Source organism: Centruroides sculpturatus, unplaced genomic scaffold (genome assembly GCF_000671375.1).
Source record: "Centruroides sculpturatus isolate CEXI.00-Female unplaced genomic scaffold, Cexi_2.0 scaffold501, whole genome shotgun sequence".
In the NCBI taxonomy this organism is placed as follows: Eukaryota; Metazoa; Arthropoda; class Arachnida; order Scorpiones; family Buthidae; genus Centruroides; species Centruroides sculpturatus.
In genome coordinates this window covers 499,580-517,619 of record NW_019384766.1, presented here as the reverse complement: position 1 = coordinate 517,619, position 18,040 = coordinate 499,580, and the positions used below count along the sequence as shown (strand labels likewise).

The 18,040-nt window shown below is 29.0% G+C and overlaps 1 protein-coding gene across 1 annotated transcript in view; it reads left to right on the top strand.

Moving 5' to 3' along the window:
* Positions 1 to 16,204, top strand: part of LOC111628914 — a gene marked incomplete at its 5' end in the record, with an annotated part of 51,965 nt that extends 35,761 nt beyond the window's left edge. Inside the window, 4 exons of the mRNA XM_023372772.1 lie at positions 3,374 to 3,487; positions 5,748 to 5,907; positions 8,730 to 8,812; positions 15,285 to 16,204. Coding sequence (XP_023228540.1) covers positions 3,374 to 3,487; positions 5,748 to 5,907; positions 8,730 to 8,812; positions 15,285 to 15,296 — 369 coding nt within the window. The remainder of the gene's footprint in view (positions 1 to 3,373; positions 3,488 to 5,747; positions 5,908 to 8,729; positions 8,813 to 15,284) is intronic.
* Between the last annotated feature and the right edge of the window lie 1,836 nt (positions 16,205 to 18,040).

Below are 18,040 nucleotides of genomic sequence, written 5' to 3'. Positions count from 1 at the left end.
GTAAAATAAACAGGCACAGTCTTCTCACTGAAATTCTTTTTTTTTTTTTTTTTTATTGTAGTGTAGGACCTACGAACACTTGTCTTTTTCTTTTACCCACGAACCCCTTGTAAGGCTTTGCGAACCCCTGGGGGGTCGTGACCCACAGGTTGAAAAACACTGAATTAAAAGATATCATCTAGGTAAGCATTTATATTTTTGGTGTCAACAGGTGGCGAGGGGCAAGACACGTACGTATACGAGATAGGTAACCTTGCGGCGTGGTCGGCGAGATACGCAGTGCATGTGTGTGAACTTGTATATTATGTAGATGTAGAAATCCCCCCCCCTTCGCAGGGGAGAGGGACAAAATTAAGGCTTACCGTGAAGCACTTGGCTTCTATTACACTATTTGAGATGCGGTTTTTTGCGTTTTTGATTGTGTTTTAATAGGGTATGTCAAGAGAATGTACACTAGAAGGGATTTTTTAAAATTCCTTATTGTGGGGAGTGTTATACGTTTATAATAGATACATTTTGAGCCACTGCAACGCATGGCCAGGTACAGCTAGTATTTCATAAATTGGATTTGTTTGGACATATGAAACACTAAAGATCTAGGTGGAAATAATATTATGCACACATGAATCATTATAAATATTGATTTTATGTAATAATGTGTTCATTAACATTTTTGCAGGTTTTATCAATCAATCATAATGCAGTATAGTTGTGCATTGTATCAACTTCAGACTGATTAAAGAGGATGCACTGATACAAAACATAGTAATATTTTCACAGTCAGATTGCATATAATTTATGACATTTTTATAACTTGTAAAAATTTGATAATTTTACACCATTCTGGTCCTGTAAGTGCCAGATTAACAGGCTTCTACTGTACTATATAAATTACTGTATGTTCATTTTTCTGAAACATATTGGAATTCTATTTTTTTTTAAAGATACTTTCTTGAATTTAAATAAAGTACTTGAATATTTGCAATATAAGCAAAAACATTGCTTATATTGAAGTACAATTCAAGTTGTGTAAGTATGTTTATTTTCCCCTTTTTATGTAGTGTACTTTATATTGTCAAGTAGAGTTTTGACCCTTGATGATTGCTTTTTTCCTACATTTATACTGAATGCACAAAACAAGAATGATGAGTAAACATAATTTACTTCTAGTCATTTTCTACAGATGTCAAAAAGATAAATTTGTTTAATAATTATTCTGAAAATATCAATCTTGTTGTTTGAACAAATGTTAATTTAAACATATCAATTTAAATTTATTGTTTTTAAGTATACACATTTAAAATAATTTAAATAACTTTTTGAATTTAAGTTAAAATTTCTTAAAAAATTTAGTGAATATTTGTAATTCTTAATTTTTTTTTCTTTCTTATTTTATTTCTAATAAATACAATGCTTTTGAAGCATAATATACATAATATACAATAATTACTGTCAGTGAACTAAAATATTTACAGTAATAAACAATATTCTGTGAACATTATTTAAAATGGCTATTACTCATGATTATATTCTCAGCATAATAGTTCTCAATATAGTTATATTATGATAATGATGATAAAAATAAATAAATCTTTTATTAGTTGGTAAGACTGATTTAAAAATTAAAATTTTTGTATTTTGTCTTGAAATTACTTTTTATTTCACATTATTTAAAATTTATTTATCCAAAATAGTATTATATTCTGTTCTAATATTATTGTTAATAATAATTTTTTTAATGATATATCATGTTACATATTGTACTGTCTTTTTTTTTCCTCTGTTGTAGTTTTTAATTTATATACCCTTTTTTTATTATTTGTAATTTTTTTAAAATATTTGTTTTATATTTGTATTTACAAAATTCAAAAATGCTAGTGAACTTAAAAATTTAGTAGTTAAAAGTAATGGCAAGATAACGATGTAATAGTTTTTGTAATTACAACTTTTTTATTATAAAATTTAAGAGAAAATAAGTATGAATTATATAACACAATGATGATTTATGACTAAACTTAGTACAACATAAAACAGAAAAGCAATTCATCTTAAAATAAAATTAACTAAAATTAGTTAATGCAAAATTAAATATAAAATTAATAAAATTAATAATTTTATCGTACTAGTGTGAACCGCCAGGGAGGTTGGGAACTGTTGACTCTCCCTGTATGGACAACAGGTCGTTAAACCTGCTCACTTGTCAAGATGGCTAAAGTTTTTCTTATTGCCGGTCCCCAGGGTCAGGGATGCTCAAATGTCAGGCGAGTGGAGGGAGCGTATTTGGGGTCGATGATAAGGTGAAGGACATAAACAAGTAAAGGAGTCTACCATTTTAACAAGAAAAAAATAAGAATTTACTGAAATAAACAAAATCGACAAAAAGACTACACAAATCTATTTCTAGACCGCCTAACAGCTCGAGAGAGAGTGTACATACTTTTCATACCTCTTTGTATGGTTCCTAGGCGAGTAAGTCCATGTAGGCACTTAATTGTTCAATAAAAGGTGGTTTTAATCCAAATGCACAATTATAAAAAATTCACGACTTTAGAGATGATCAGATCTCGATGATCGTAGATCGGAATGTCAGCGGGTTCAAAGAATCGGCACGATGTCGTCGGTCCGGCTTTCGTTAAGAGACTCCCCCGAGAGGGGGTAAGAACTGTCTTTTATAGCTTTTTGCGGGGAATTTCCATCACGTGATCAGATGTTCATGAGCTAAAGTTTATAGGTGTTCCAGGGACCTAAACTAAGTGATGAAAGTTGGATGCTAGCTATAAACTTTTGTGCAAGACAAGCTGCAAGTTATGTAGAGAACAATAGATGTTGATAGTTATGACAGGAAGGTTTACACATTTCAGGCTAAGATTGATTTTTTTTTCTTCTAATTCGTTACATAAACGAAAGTGAATTAATTAAAATTTTAGTTAATAAAAGAGCAGAATTTTTATTAACTAAATTCCGGATCTCGCACTAGTATTCAAAATATTTTTATTATTCATAAAAAGATATTATATTGAATTTTATAGTTTTGAACAGAACTATCTGTAAAAATGAAGTTGCAAATATCTTTTGCTTATTTTTATTTTGTTAGGGTAAATATCTAAAACCTCTTTTTCTATTGACAGATTTATAATGCTTATCTGTTTTATTATCATATTATAAATGATGATTTGGACTGTGATGGTATCATTTACAATATAATGTAAAATTATTTCATAAAGTTAGCATAGTTAACTTTCAAATGTTTTACAAATTCAAAGTATTAGTGATAAAACAAGTTTTTAAATAATATTTTTACCTTTTAACTTAAAAAAGTAATATACCTAATTTACTTTTGAATGCTTGAATTAAAATATATATTATCTTATAGGGTGTCGGTATATCTGTTGAATTTTGTTCTCATTTAACACGTTGCTTTGCCATCAGTCCAGAACCCACTCGTTCAAAACGATCTGAAGATGCCTTGAGACGAATGGGAAGTTCTGTAAGTTATCATTTTTTTATTTATTACATTATTCTAGTATTTGTAACATTTTCATTTTTAACATTTTTTTTTTCCTTCATTTGAAAATGGTTTAATTAGATAATTATACTTTTTGATGCCTTATAAAGATATGTAATAGTTTTATAAATAATCAAATACTAAATATTTTCTCTTTCTGAGAAATATGTATAAATTATTAAAGGTTACCAAATAAAAGGTTGAAATTTTCAGGTCAAACAAAAGCTAATTTACATTAAATTATGATCTGTAAATTTAAACTTTATATAAATACAGTATGTTAACCAGATGATGAGATAGTAAAAGCACCATTCTGTCACTTGGGCTAGGTTTAGATTAAAATTTAGCATAGTTCAAATTTTCGTAAGTGTGTTGGCCCAGATATGCTGTGCTTCATTCTTCAATTAGCCACCTGTTCCATTGTGTATCTAATCAAACCCACACGAAAAGGTCTTCTTAGCATGTGTATGAGAAGAGGTCTTCTTAGCATATACAAGACAAAGAATTTTACAGAATTCCACCATATAAACTAACTTTGCTACTTATATTAATTACTTGTGAGTTTTGAATTTAATTAAATTCTGATTATGTCTATTCCCAAGTTTCAGAATGTGTTTTTGACTTCTGCCACATGAGGGCATATGTCTCAATAGCATTCAGTTACTGTTAGTTGTTAGTATAGGCTTACAATTTCTCTTTTGGTGACATGCCTTATAAAACCAATTCAGGCAGACATTGTGCAGTGGTTGGCTGCCATAATAGCCAGAGAATTCTTTATAAGTGATTTGAAACTGTATGCAATGTACTGTACACTAAAACATGATTCATCAAGATTGTCCATTCCAATTATGTTCATTTCCATGTGATGAAAATTTAAGAAGTGACTGGTTAGCCAAATTGAATGTATAATACAGGTAGATAAAGAATTTTTCCATCATTAGAGACACAAGTCCATAAAAAATGATTACTTACAGATAGGATTTGTGAAGGCTCTACATTTGTGTTAAGGACAATTTAGTAATTAATATCTTACCTACTTTACCACATGGAAAAGAATTACAAGTTAAGATTCCTGTAAGTATGCATTTCTTGGTAATCATAGGTTTTATTCTAATTAAGTATTCAAATTAAGCTGGATATTCCAAATATGGCTATGTAAGATGTATTTTCAACAGAAGAAAGAAGTAAATATGCTGCAACTTATGAAATTGCTACCAAAGTCTCCTATTGAGACTCTGGCACCTCTTTGGGTCTCTGTGGACAGACAGATTTGACAACAACTCTGGCATCTATATATGCTGCATGGCATAGCATCTCTTCTACTTACTCTGATGAACTGTTGGAGTCTATACCACAAGTTTTGTTAAATTCTCGTATTTGGTTGCTGTTGACACCTGTAAAAGCATGCACTAGTCACAATATATGTAAACTTAAGTTATCATGTATTTTATTGTTGTCTTAAACTTTATCAATAATGTATGAAGTATAAGTAATAGATATGTATTATATCAATGGTGTGGTTTTCTTTATATTCTTTTAAAAGGTCAATTTTTCAAAAATATTTCCTCAAAAATTGATGAAACTTTATGGGTTAATTCCACAGAAATAACCGCCATTTTTATGCCTGGACTGCATTTAATCAGAGATAAAAGCTTATCTTTGTATTCTTTATTTACTTATTTACTATGCATTTCAGGTGCAATATTTTTGTGTAACTTGCACCCCTCTTCAGGTTTTACATTTCTGTTTTATGTTTAGACATATCATCTGCCCAGTGTTGATGTTGTGTCCCCGATGCAGTGTTGATGCTTTTGTCTCTGATTAAATGCAGTCCAGGCAAATAAATGGTGGTTATTTCTGTGGAATTAACCCATAAAGTTTCATCAATTTTTGAGGAAATACTTTTTTTTGAAAAATTGACCTTTTAAAAGTGTATGAAGTGTTGTAACATACTGTATTTAAAAACATTAATAAAAACATAATTAAATAATGACAATTGAAATGACAAAGGTACAGTTTTAACAAAGCCTAAGAGAAATTTTAATGAACTAGATAACAAGGTTAAGAATTAATATTATCATAATGTATTTTCTGTTTATTTTTCATTAAAAGCATCTTTATCATATTAGAAAAATTTTTTTATTTAAAATTAACAGAATAATTATACCAAGATTACTATTAACATTAGTCTTAAATGAAGATGATGAAAATAAGACAACTAATACAATGGTTTCTTTTTCAGATTTTATCTGGAATTACATTAACAGATTGTGGAATTCTTGTTCTTGCTTTTGCCAAGTCCCAAATATTTCAAGTATTTTATTTTAGAATGTATCTTGGAATAATTGCTTTTGGCACATTGCACAGTTTAATATTTTTACCAGTTCTTTTGAGTATTATTGGTAAGTCATTTTTAATAGTACCTGTACATNTGGAAGATCAAAAGCAGCATTTTTGGCATATTTTGCTCTTTTATTACCGAAAAGGTAAGAATGCTATTGAAGCAAACTGCTAAATAACAACACATGAAATCACTAAGAGATTAAATCTGTCAAATTGAACTGCTTATGATTGCTTGAAACAAATTGGTTTCGTTTCAAAGCTTGATATATGGGTTCCACATGTTCTTAAAGAGATGCTGTCTTTGGTGAGATTTTAAGGAAATTTTTTTTGGAGCTTTTACCAGACAATTTAACAACTGATTCAAAAGTGTACTGCCATTGAGTAAACAAATTGAGTAATATCATCAAACAGAAAAGGCAGCCAGAATTGATACACCTAAAACACTACACCTGTTTTAGGTGTAGTGTTTTATCACGATAATGTCAAATTTCACACAAGTTTGGTAACTCGTCAGAAACTGTTATAACTTAGATGGGACATGCTATCACACCAACAATATTCGTCAGATTGAGCACACTCAGATTATTATTTGTTTCAGTCTATACAAATTTTTTTTAACTGTAAGACATTTACTTGAAATGACAATGTCAAAAATCGCTTGGATCAGTTTTTTGTAAGCAACGATCAAAACTTTTATGAATGTTCATAGAACTGCAGTAATTAAAACATTTTAATCACTGATACTGATTAATGTCATCCAGTGGCAAATTTTGAAATTTAGCAAAAATGTTTAAATTTTAGTCTTTAATTTGAATTTGTACTAGGTTAAATTTACAATTTAAATGATAATTGTGTGTTAATTATACAGTATATACAAGATTCCTTATGTATCACTTTTATAAAGTGCATTATGCTGAAATTAAATTTTCAACATGAGACAAAAATTTAAGTAATTATTTTCAGATTTGTAGAAAGTAGAATTGTCTTTGAACTAAAAAATAACAAATAGTATAATACTTTTGTATGACTTTACCAAACAAGAACCGAACCTATTTTCGTGCTGGTTTGGTTCTTGTTTGGTAAAGCCTTTTTGGTACTCCTAGAACTAAGGAAAGCCATATGGTGATAGAAGATATTAAAATTAAAAACTTGACAGCAGGTTAATCATGTCAAGATTAAAATGCTTGTAATTTCCAAGGTGTATATTCATTGAGGATTGTTGTTTTATTTTGTTTTAGCTTTGAGTAATCTATTATGATTCTTTATTTCTATTTTCAATATATAAGGTGTTTGCAAATGATTGAGTGCATTTCATTAAAGAATTATAAATAAACCAAACAACTTAGGAAGATGTACTACATATCAAATCATTCAGCAGCTCAGTTTTTATCAAAAATGTTTGCCCTTAGAAGACTTTAACCTGGACTTCATTTGTGATGAGAACAAAATCAAATCAATATTCAATTTCTCACTGTGTTTCCTAGTATTTCTAGAGTAACTGTTTGGATTACTTCCATAATTTATCGTTTAAGTTAACTAACATCAATTATAAAAGCAATCCAAATAGTTATTCTAGAAATACTAGGGAACATCCAACCAATATTTTATTTCTCACTGTGTGTTGTTTGAGTCACAAATGGAACCTATATTAGTCTTCTAAAGGTGAGTATTTTTGATAAAAACTGTTTGAACTGCTGTATGATTTGATATGTAGTACATCTTTGTAAGTTGTTTGAATAAATTTCAAATTAATTATTTGTAAATACCCTCTATTTTTTAATTTTTTGATTTTCTTTGTTAAACTCTATAAATTATGTAAATCATGTGATTAAAACTTTTTATATGATTTTAAATGTCTAGATGGCTTAATATTTAATTACAACAGCGAACATAAAGGCTATGGACAAATTATATGTTAATTCTGACTACAGTAAAGCATCGATTATTCGACTCAATTGGGGACTCAGGTTGGTCGGATAACTGAAAAAATTGGATAACCGAAAAGAAGGAAAAAAAATACATTATTAGTATAGTATATTAGGATATTAGTATATCCCATGTAATTAGTTTATTAGTATATTGCTATTAACCAACTTCGCGTTGAATTTTCATCAATGTTTAGCCTAACAAATTTTTTAAAAATAATAATTGTCACTATTGTATTGTTAAAAATTATTGTTAAATTATTTTATTGCTCACGAAACAAACAACCACTCATAATTAGAAAATTAAGTCTCGTTTAAATATTGGCCTCCCTTCAATGGTCGAGCCGTTGATGCCAGCTAAAACACACAAAAATTTAACAAAAATAATAATAAAGTAGCCAAGACATAGCCAAATATTGTAATCCCACATCACTAGCGGACATTTGAAATTTGCTGACTAGAATGGTCGGTTAATCAGGGGTCGGATAATCGATGCTCTACTGTATTTTAGTTTTTCTTAAACATACATTATACAATAAACTTTATTGTGTTTTGAAATGAATACTTTGTTGTTGTTATTACAAACTTTGTGATTAAAATTTTGATAAATAGCATTCAATTTTTTTTTTATTAAGTATGAAAAATTCTCAGTAGTACCAGTACTACTAAATAATAGCAAGCACAAAAGTTATTGTTTTTGTTGTTAAAAAATTTAAATTTCATATTTCATTACACCATTACTAAACCTTTAATTCTGGTAATATAGCATTTAATACAATACTGTATTGAACTATGTTACTGGAAATAAAAGTTTAGTAATGGTGTTCATTGATACTGGTAATTAAACTAGAAGATATTATTATTTCATTATATCTAAAAAAAATTCAAACTTTTGTCTAGTTCTAACAAGACTGGTGTTTACACTTTTTTCTACATTTAATTATTTAATATTTCAGGCCCTCCAGTAAATAAACAGAAAATGTATGATCATATTCATCTAGAAGATTTGCCATCACAAGGAAAAATTGAAAACACTAATGTAAGTAATTTCCAAATATTGAATAACTACAAAATTTCTATTTTTTTTATTTTAGTTTTTATTGTTTTTTTAAGACACATTTTTGATAATTATGCAAAATATAAAAGAAATACATCAGACAGTTGTGGAAAATTAAATATTTATAAAACATATATAGATACCATTTGGTCTAATTATAATAATTGGTGACGACAAAAAATAGGGCAAAGATGTACATTATTAGTTTTTAGAAGCATAATTCATGTAATAAACTAGTTTTTTAATATATTCATCTACTTGAACTACAGTACAGCATCGATTATCTGACCCCCGATCAATCATCACATTGGTTAACAGACCGCATTCTAGTCGGCAAATTCAAATGTCTGCTAGTGATGTGGCGCTACAGTATTTGGCTATGTCTTGGCTACTTTAATATTATTTTTACATGTTTTAGCTGGCAACACTGGCTCAACCATGAAAGGGAGCGAGTATTTAAACGACGCTTAATTTTCTAATTTTTAATGATACAATAGTGATGATTATTATTTTAAAAAAATTTTTGTTAGGGTTAACATCGATGAAAATTCAATGCAAAATAGGTTAATAGCGATATATTAATTACATAGGATATACTAATATACTATACTAATAATGTATTTTTCCATATTTTTCGGTTATCCGTTTTTTCAGTTATCCGACCAACCCCAGTCCCCAATTGAGTCGGATAATCGATGCTCTACTGTATTTTCAGATTTACAAGATTAAATGGAATGTAAAAAGCATATCAAAATAATTAAAATGATTTTTTTTTAACTCACCTTATATTATGTTATATTTGTAGGAATGTAATATAGTTGCTTGAGAAAATTAAATATTTATAACAATAAAATAATTATATTTCAAATTTTTCAAAAGTAGTAGTATTAAGTAGATCAAAAATGTTTGTATTTCATCTGCATTAAACTAGACAGGAATTTCATTTATAAGGTTGATTGATTTGCCTTTAGTTCATAACATGCAATTATTAGTCTTATCAACTATGTATTGAGGCTGATAACATAAATAGGAATTTTTAAGTAATCTGCTTATTATTGTTATTACTTTCAGATAAAAAATATTTTATAAATCAAATACTCTAAAACATTTAGTTCTTCACTGGGTTATGTTAAAAACAAACATTTTCAATCTATACCTAAAATTTACTTCAGGTCCTTTTTGTTCTCTATTCTATATTGGAATATTTGAAAAAATGATGACAAATTATGAATTTAACCCTCATCTTGGCATATGTATCCAGAAAATATGGTGTTTTTTTCTTATGAATTTCTCAAAAATAAATAACAGTTGAACTGCAGGCTTTGTATTAGTTCTCAACTAATATGTTCTGAAGTGAAGTGATAGCAGTTTTCAAGTTTAAGTCTTTCAGAGAAATTTAATGAAAAACAATACCATACTACCACCTGCAGTAAATTCTCTCACAGCATGAGAGTGCTGTACTCTCAATTGTTGCACATAACAATCATGATTCAATAAAATAACAATGTAGAATATTTAAACTTTACCACAATACTCTACTTTTTATCTTAGTTTCAATGATCAAACCAATACCAATTCATTTCAAATGGACCACCGCAACTGTTTTTGACAATGTGATTTTCTCGCTTCAGTGTTATTGCCTGGCTTTCTCACAATCAGAGCATGATAAGAAATCTAATACTTTCAATTTTGCAACAATTAAAATTTATGTTCATTATGTAGCAATACCATTTGTAATTGTGACCCAAACATTTATTTGGTAATTTTATTAATATTCTTTAAATTATTAAGCTTTAAATTTACTCATTTGACATCATGTAGTAAATTGCTGAATTCTTGGTGATCCATGTGTTATTTTTTCGAGTGGTTCATTTTCCATATAGAAAACATTCCTACATAAACAATCATCAACAAATTTTGATATTTTTTTGTAATATTTTGAGCAATGTTTATTTTTGAAATTATGTATGTGATTTTTGAAATGTGTGCAACTATCTTGCAAAAAAAAAATAAAATTACAGATCTCATTACTGGCAACCCTAGTTGTTAAATCTAAAAGAAAACATTCCCCTGAGAGCAAGAGAACAATCTGTCATTTGACCCACTATTGACAAAGAAGGGAGTTTTTTTGAGAACAAGATGATAAAACATTATAGCAGTTTGTTGATCTTCTCAGTGTATTATTTTTGCAGGCAACAATAAACAAAGCTTTACTACTCTGAACTTGAAAGATAACACAGTCCTGTAAAATATAAAACATCTTATGTCAATAAGTGAAAATTGAAATGATTTATAGTGAGTTGAAATTTTGATAAGTTTGTTTCTTGCATTTACAGATCAAATTACAAAAAATATATATAAAGTTTTTTTAAACCCACAAGTATTTTATATTCAGGGTTCCTACGCACCTGGAAAGTCAGGGAAAATCAGGGAAAGTCAGGGATTTTCATTATTTTTTGAAAAAGTCAGGGAAAGTCAGGGAATTTGTCAAAAATTGTCAAAAAGTCAGGGAATTTGTCGAAAATTGTCAAAAAGTCAGGGAATTTGTCTCCTTAACTGCGTTGTTGATTTGGTTTGCTGAATATAGATGACCAATCATAGCCATACGCAGGCGGCAAGAAGTAATGCTGCAATCTTTAAAACCCGAGATAACTCGGGAAAGTTCCATAGCGTTATATAAAACTCGGGCATTTGGGCCCTCCGAAAAAATTTTTGTTTTTTTTGGATGTTTTTTAAGTCTCCAAATTTTTTCAAAAATTTTTTCCCGCGCGAAAATATTTTATCGCGATTTTAATATACCTTTAATGACGCACGATTAACTCTTAATTGTTTTTTAATGGGAGTTTTTTTTATCAAATTTCATTCATCGTTCTAAAGTAGTAGTGCACGGATTTTACTTCGATAAAGTTATTTAAAGCTAGTTTCTGATGTCAAAAACGACCTCCAATAGTTTTTTAATTTTTTTAAATTAATATATTTTATTATATATACGTTTAATTAAGTCGGGGGGTCGGAAATCGCAATAAAAAAACGTAATTTTTGAAAAATATTTAAAAATATACGGCCAGCTAGTATTCACTCTACTTTAAACCCTTCTCCTCCCGAGACTTCTATGAGAATGTCCCGGGAAATCCCAACACCAGCTGTTCTCCAGGTCATCCAGCTGTAAACACAATGACTCATCGGTGTCAGATTTCACAGAAAGGCGAGACAATGGAAAATAAAGTTTGAAGCTTTTTCTTCAAAATTAACGCATTTCTTTCGTTTTTTTCCCAGTTTTAAATATTTTTTATGTTTAATTACATTAATATTAAAAATTAGTGGGTAGCAAGGGAGTTAATTAATAACAGGATAAACTACTTTTATGTAATAGTGTTTAATTTTTAATTTTAGTAATTCAGCGATTATAAAAAAATGAAATTGTTTATTAGAATAAAAAATAACTAATTAAAAATTTGTTTGCAAACTTTTAAAAGTTGAAATCGTAATTTATTAGAATGTTCACTTCAAAATAGCTAAACAGATCAGTAAAAATCTGTAATTTAATCGTTTTTCAGTTTAAAACATAAAAAATTATAAATAGTTACCCGACGTTTACAGTAAAATACTGGCGCTGACTTGTTGTTGGCACAAGCTTTTTATATTTGTTGTTACGATTTTCCTTGAATGTACTGTACTGCAAGCATATTTTCCCTCTCTCTTCCGTTTTTTTCCGCAACTTCGATACATAGTTTAATAATTAGTTAACTGAAATGACATTGGGTAACAAATATCACTGATTTTGGCAAATTTAGGGCTTAAAAACTGGCAAGATTGATCATGCTTGTAATAAATATTCTGTAGTTATATTTTCGAAAATCAACAGGTAATCCGATAGTTTAACCAATGTTAACTTGCTTATAATTAAAATTTAAAAATTAAAAAGCTGTAAATTTAAAAAAAAATAATTACATTACTAAAAAATTAAAATAAATTTGATTATTTTTTGTGCGAAACAACACCAAAACAATTTTTATAGTTATGTTGCAAAAGAAAGAGATTTGTAGTTACGATTCTCTGCGCTGAACTTCTATATTTTAATAACGTATAATTGTAATTTCGTTTGTTGTTTATTTCTGTATTTATTTTATTTTATAAGTTTTAAGAATCCCAATTTTCGTAATACTATGACTTCATAGGAATACAAGTGTGAGGTTCCGGAATTGTCCGGAACTAAAATAGAAAAACGTAAAATAATTTAATTATTAGAGAAAAAAAGGAATGAACAGAAATTTTTTATAGAAACTTGAGAAATAGTCTAGACCCGTGTTTCTCAACCGCCGGTCCGCAACTCTAATCTGACCAGTCCGCGAAAACTTTAAAAATATATACTTAACCTTCCATGCGTTGTTCTCAAATAGGAAATATGTGGATTATTAATCCGTTTATTGATAGCAAACTAATAGATTGAACGACTTTGAATACGAAAAACTAATCAAATTAAGTTCAGACTTGGGATTTAAAACATTGTTTGAATCAATGCCCATAACACAGTTTTGGATTAAAGTTAAATCTGAATATCCAGTTTTACATAAAAAGGCAGTTAGGATGTTACTACCTTTTTCAACAACGTACTTATGTGAATCAATGTTTTCAGCAATGGTAATGATAAAATTGAAACAACAAAATCATTATAGTATTAGTTCTGCCTCACGCCTTGCAGTTACCGCCTTAACTCCAAGAATTGATGATCTTACTAGCAAAAAAGAAAAGCAGCGATCACATTGATTTGTATACTAATGTACTGGTAAATAAAATAACAAATATTTATTGCTCAATGTAGTTTGCAGTTCTTTTTACAACAGAGAATTTTTTTCAATTAAAAATAATATTGTCACTGGTCCACTTAAAAAAAGCAGATATTTTCCGGTCTGCGATGAGTTTTGGGTTGAGAAACACTGGTCTAGATCATCCTTTCTCAAAGTGGGTGATAACGCCCCTTTGCGGGCACTGGAGGCTTTCATGGGGGCAGTAGAAGGCTCAGTGATTAAATATGAGTTTTATTTCTTCTCATCAAAACATTCTTTGATCTCAGAAATAGGATATGGGTCACACCCTATCTATCCTATCCATATAATAATGCATGTTTAAACATTATATTTGCAATAACTGTTTTTAAGATATGCAACAGATGGTAATGTAAAAAGGTTAAAAAAAAGTTACTCTTTTTGTTGAAAGATTGATTTTAAAATTATGTGTTTCTAAATCAAGAGTTCATTTTAAGCACAGTACAGTACTATTTGTTTATCAAAGAATAATTTTTGTTGATTTTATGTTACCTTGTATTTACTAGATTTACATACAAATAATAATGATAAATGATGATAAAATAAAAAGCTTGTGTTTTGTTTGTAAATTGCTTATTTTTTCATTACATTGAAGTTGTGGATTCTATCAAACATTTTTCTACAGGATGTATGTACTGTATTTTTTTAATGTGGCAGTCTTTGAAGCATATCAACTGTGCAAAAAGAGGGCTAAATGTACTCAATGTTAACAGTAAATGCTGTTTTATTATGTCGATATTCCACACTAAAAAATGTGAGGGTCAGGGAATTTGGACAAAGTTGGTCAGGGAAAGTCAGGGAATTCAAAACAAAAATTTGAGTAGGAACCCTGTATATTGTTAGAAATCGAAGATATAATTGTAGTCAAGCATATATATCTGTAAAAATATAAAAATTGCATTAATTTACATTATATGTTCTGTGGATACACATGCCCCAAGTGAGCTCTTATGCCGAGATAAGAGTTAAGAAAACTGTAGATCATAAACATTTATCTTTAACATATTTAATAAAAGACCATAGAAGAACTTTAAAGTTTTTGTAGTGTTTAATTTATTTACATGACAGCGTTGTGAAGTAAACATGTTAAAATTTTTATATATTTTAACTTGTTTTGGGATTGCTAATTTTGATAGCATTAAATGGCTGATAACAGTATCAATGATTACAATAACAGAAGTCTACTGTGATTTCAACTTACATTGTAGATTTTTGAACTAAGGAAAAAATATCTGAATTTAAGCTGCTTTTAAAGCAGTCAATTAGTATATCTGTAAGACTATTCAAAATGTTTTTCCCCCTCTTTCCTACATTTTATATTTTTGACATGTCTTTGAAAGTTTTTATTTTTGTCATTAAAATGTTTACTTTTTGTTCTCCTATTTTTAAAGATTAGATCCTTTAGTGTGTATGTTTACATCATAAGATATTTATGAAATTGATCTTTATCAGACACAACAATATTTAAAAACTCTAATTTTTTATTACTAATTATCCACACATTTTAAAATGATTTTGTATTTCTTTTATACTTAATTTGTTTATTATTAAATTTCTAATATATAAATGAGAGAAAATTGGCTTAGTCATGTATTTGTTACTTTATTTTATTATTTTTTTTTTTTTAGACATCTATGTAACTACAGCAGTACTACCATTTGTAAGCAGTACCTGCATTCATCATTTTTTTTATCATGTAACATTGTGTCCAGCACTATAGTAAACTTTCAAACATGACCAGTAAAATATCTGTGACAAGTGTGTAGTTCTTGTTGCATCATTATAGAAATGTTTTTAACTCTGGTTGAATGCCAGTTAATGAAAAGGAGTTTATATTTTTTCTAAATCAAGAAATTTGAATTCTGTTTTAACATTCTGGTCAGTCAATGCTTAGGGATCATTTTATAAAGGACTCATTATACAGTATTAATTTCTTTTTGCTTTTTTTTAATGAAATTAATTTTATTTTACATTAACTGAAAGTGTTGCTAAAGCTGGATGAGAAGCTGATGATCAATTCCTTCAACTTTAAGACTTTGTTACATTGCTTAGTCTATTTAAAAATCAACACATTTAAGAGATAATCATGTTCAGTCAATGAGAACAAATGATTGATTTGTGATCATTTCCATTGTTCTTGTGCATTTATTACATTTAAAAATGTCACCAGGTTTAGTCAAAGAAATAATTTGGATGACTTCTACAATGTAATTTCTTCAACACTATATAGTATAAAAGTTAATGTTTAATCAGAGGAACGTAGTAAATCTGTCAAATCATAAATGTATATGTATATAGTTAAGATTTCAAGAACTTGAAAATAATCAAACACATTTTTTTATTTCCAAAACAAGGAGGAACAATGAATTATTTAAATATTAATCTTTTTATTAAAATAAAATACTTCAAAATGTTAAGTTAATTATTTGTTTACAATATTATGCACCTTTGTGATTCTGTTTAATGAAATATCATCTACTATGTACATATTCACTTGCTGGAAATTTCTTTTGAATTTGAAATAAAAATTATAAATTAAACATGTTAATGTGTCTGCTTAAGTGATTTTTGTTATTTCTACACACACACACACACACACACTTATTATATTCAAATTTTAATAAACGGAAGTAGAAAAATAATTTTAGTTTCAGTAATATTCTAACCAATTATTTTTAAATTCATATCATATTATTTTTGTTTACAAACTTGAAATAGTCATTCTTAACCAGAAATCAAAATTTTGTTACATTCTCTGATGTATCTAGAATTAAGCATTGTATAACATCATCAAATTATACTGTTTATTAAAAAGAATTTTAAGTGATGAAATCACTTCAAATGTACTCACTTTAGCTACCATAAATCTTCTAATAGATGGCTGGGTGTCTATTGGACAGAATATACTTAATCCTGGCATATATGAGAGTCTGGCCTCTGTTAGAGATCTAATGTCCATTCCATTGCAAAATTTTGCATCCAAACTAATGATAAAAAAAATAGCAAAATAAAATTTTCCGTGTCATGAGATCTGAACCAAAAGGAAAAAAATTTCATGTGTGCACATTTTGCCATTTATTTTGTTTAATATCTCAAGATAGGGTAATCATTAATAAGTGAAATTTGGCATGGTAGCTTGTGTATAAGGGGCATTAATACTATTAAATTTTAGTGGTTCATAGTCAAAGGGATGGGGAGATAAGAGGGTTGGCACCTGTCATATCTCGAGGAGTCAGACATATTGGAAATAATTATTTGTTATTAGCACTTACAATTTTTTTTTATAAAAGTCATTTCTATCTTCCTAATATGTGTTTTGTCATTTTATAATTAATAATATGAGAGATTATCATAAACTTTTTATAACAGATAACGCCCCACACAACTCATTAATACACTGGTGTGCAAAACTTAAGCAACAATTGCTTTTTTGCTGTAACTCCACAAGAAATTGCCTGGGAGACATGAAATTCGGAATACAGGGACAGTATTTTGTACTTAAAGGATAAAGAAAGCATACTAGTACAAAATGAATAGAATGCATATGATATGGAATCAAACAGAAAAAGGCTTTATTGAAAGAGTAGCATTGGTACAAATGATTGTCTGCTGAAGAGGGAGAACAACAAATAGATGTCCCTTACTGCAATGATTGCTTGGCATTGTCTCCATACTCAACACAAGATTATCGAACAGTTTTTGAAGTGCTTATTCCTCAATGAGCATCTGTTTCAGTTGTTGGGTGTTCTCTGGCATATATAATTGTGCCAAAAGGCATCTCCCCAAAGTGTCTCGCACGTTTTATGGGATTTAAATTGGAATTATGCTGGCCAATCCATTCTAGTGATATCTTCACTTTCTAGAAGCTCTTCAACAGCACAAGTCTGATGTGTCTTGGCATTATCATCCATAAAAGTGAAGTCTGCACCAATGGCACCTTGGAACAGACACACATGGGGGAGAATCACTTGCTGACAATAGTGATTTCCAGTAATAGTACCTCTGTGGAAAATTTGGAGCTTAGTCCACCCATTCATTATAATGCCTCCCCAAATGACCACCCAGGACTACTGTAATGGTCTCTTTCCATGATGTTAGTGGGATAAAACTCTCCATATCAACTGGCATTGAGAATCACTTGTGACACTGAAAAGACTCTCATCTGTAAAGAGGACGTGACTCCATTGATGAGATGATGTCTCTGTGTTCCTTACACCTGTCTAAATGTTGCTGCGGATGGGCAGCTGTCAATGGGATGAAGCGTTCAGGATGGCGGGTGAATAGGACACCTTTATGAAGGCGTCTGGCCACAATAAATCACACTTGTCATCCTGTTGCTGTACGCAGCTGCTTGAGCAATGTTGCCCACTGACTGGGATTGATG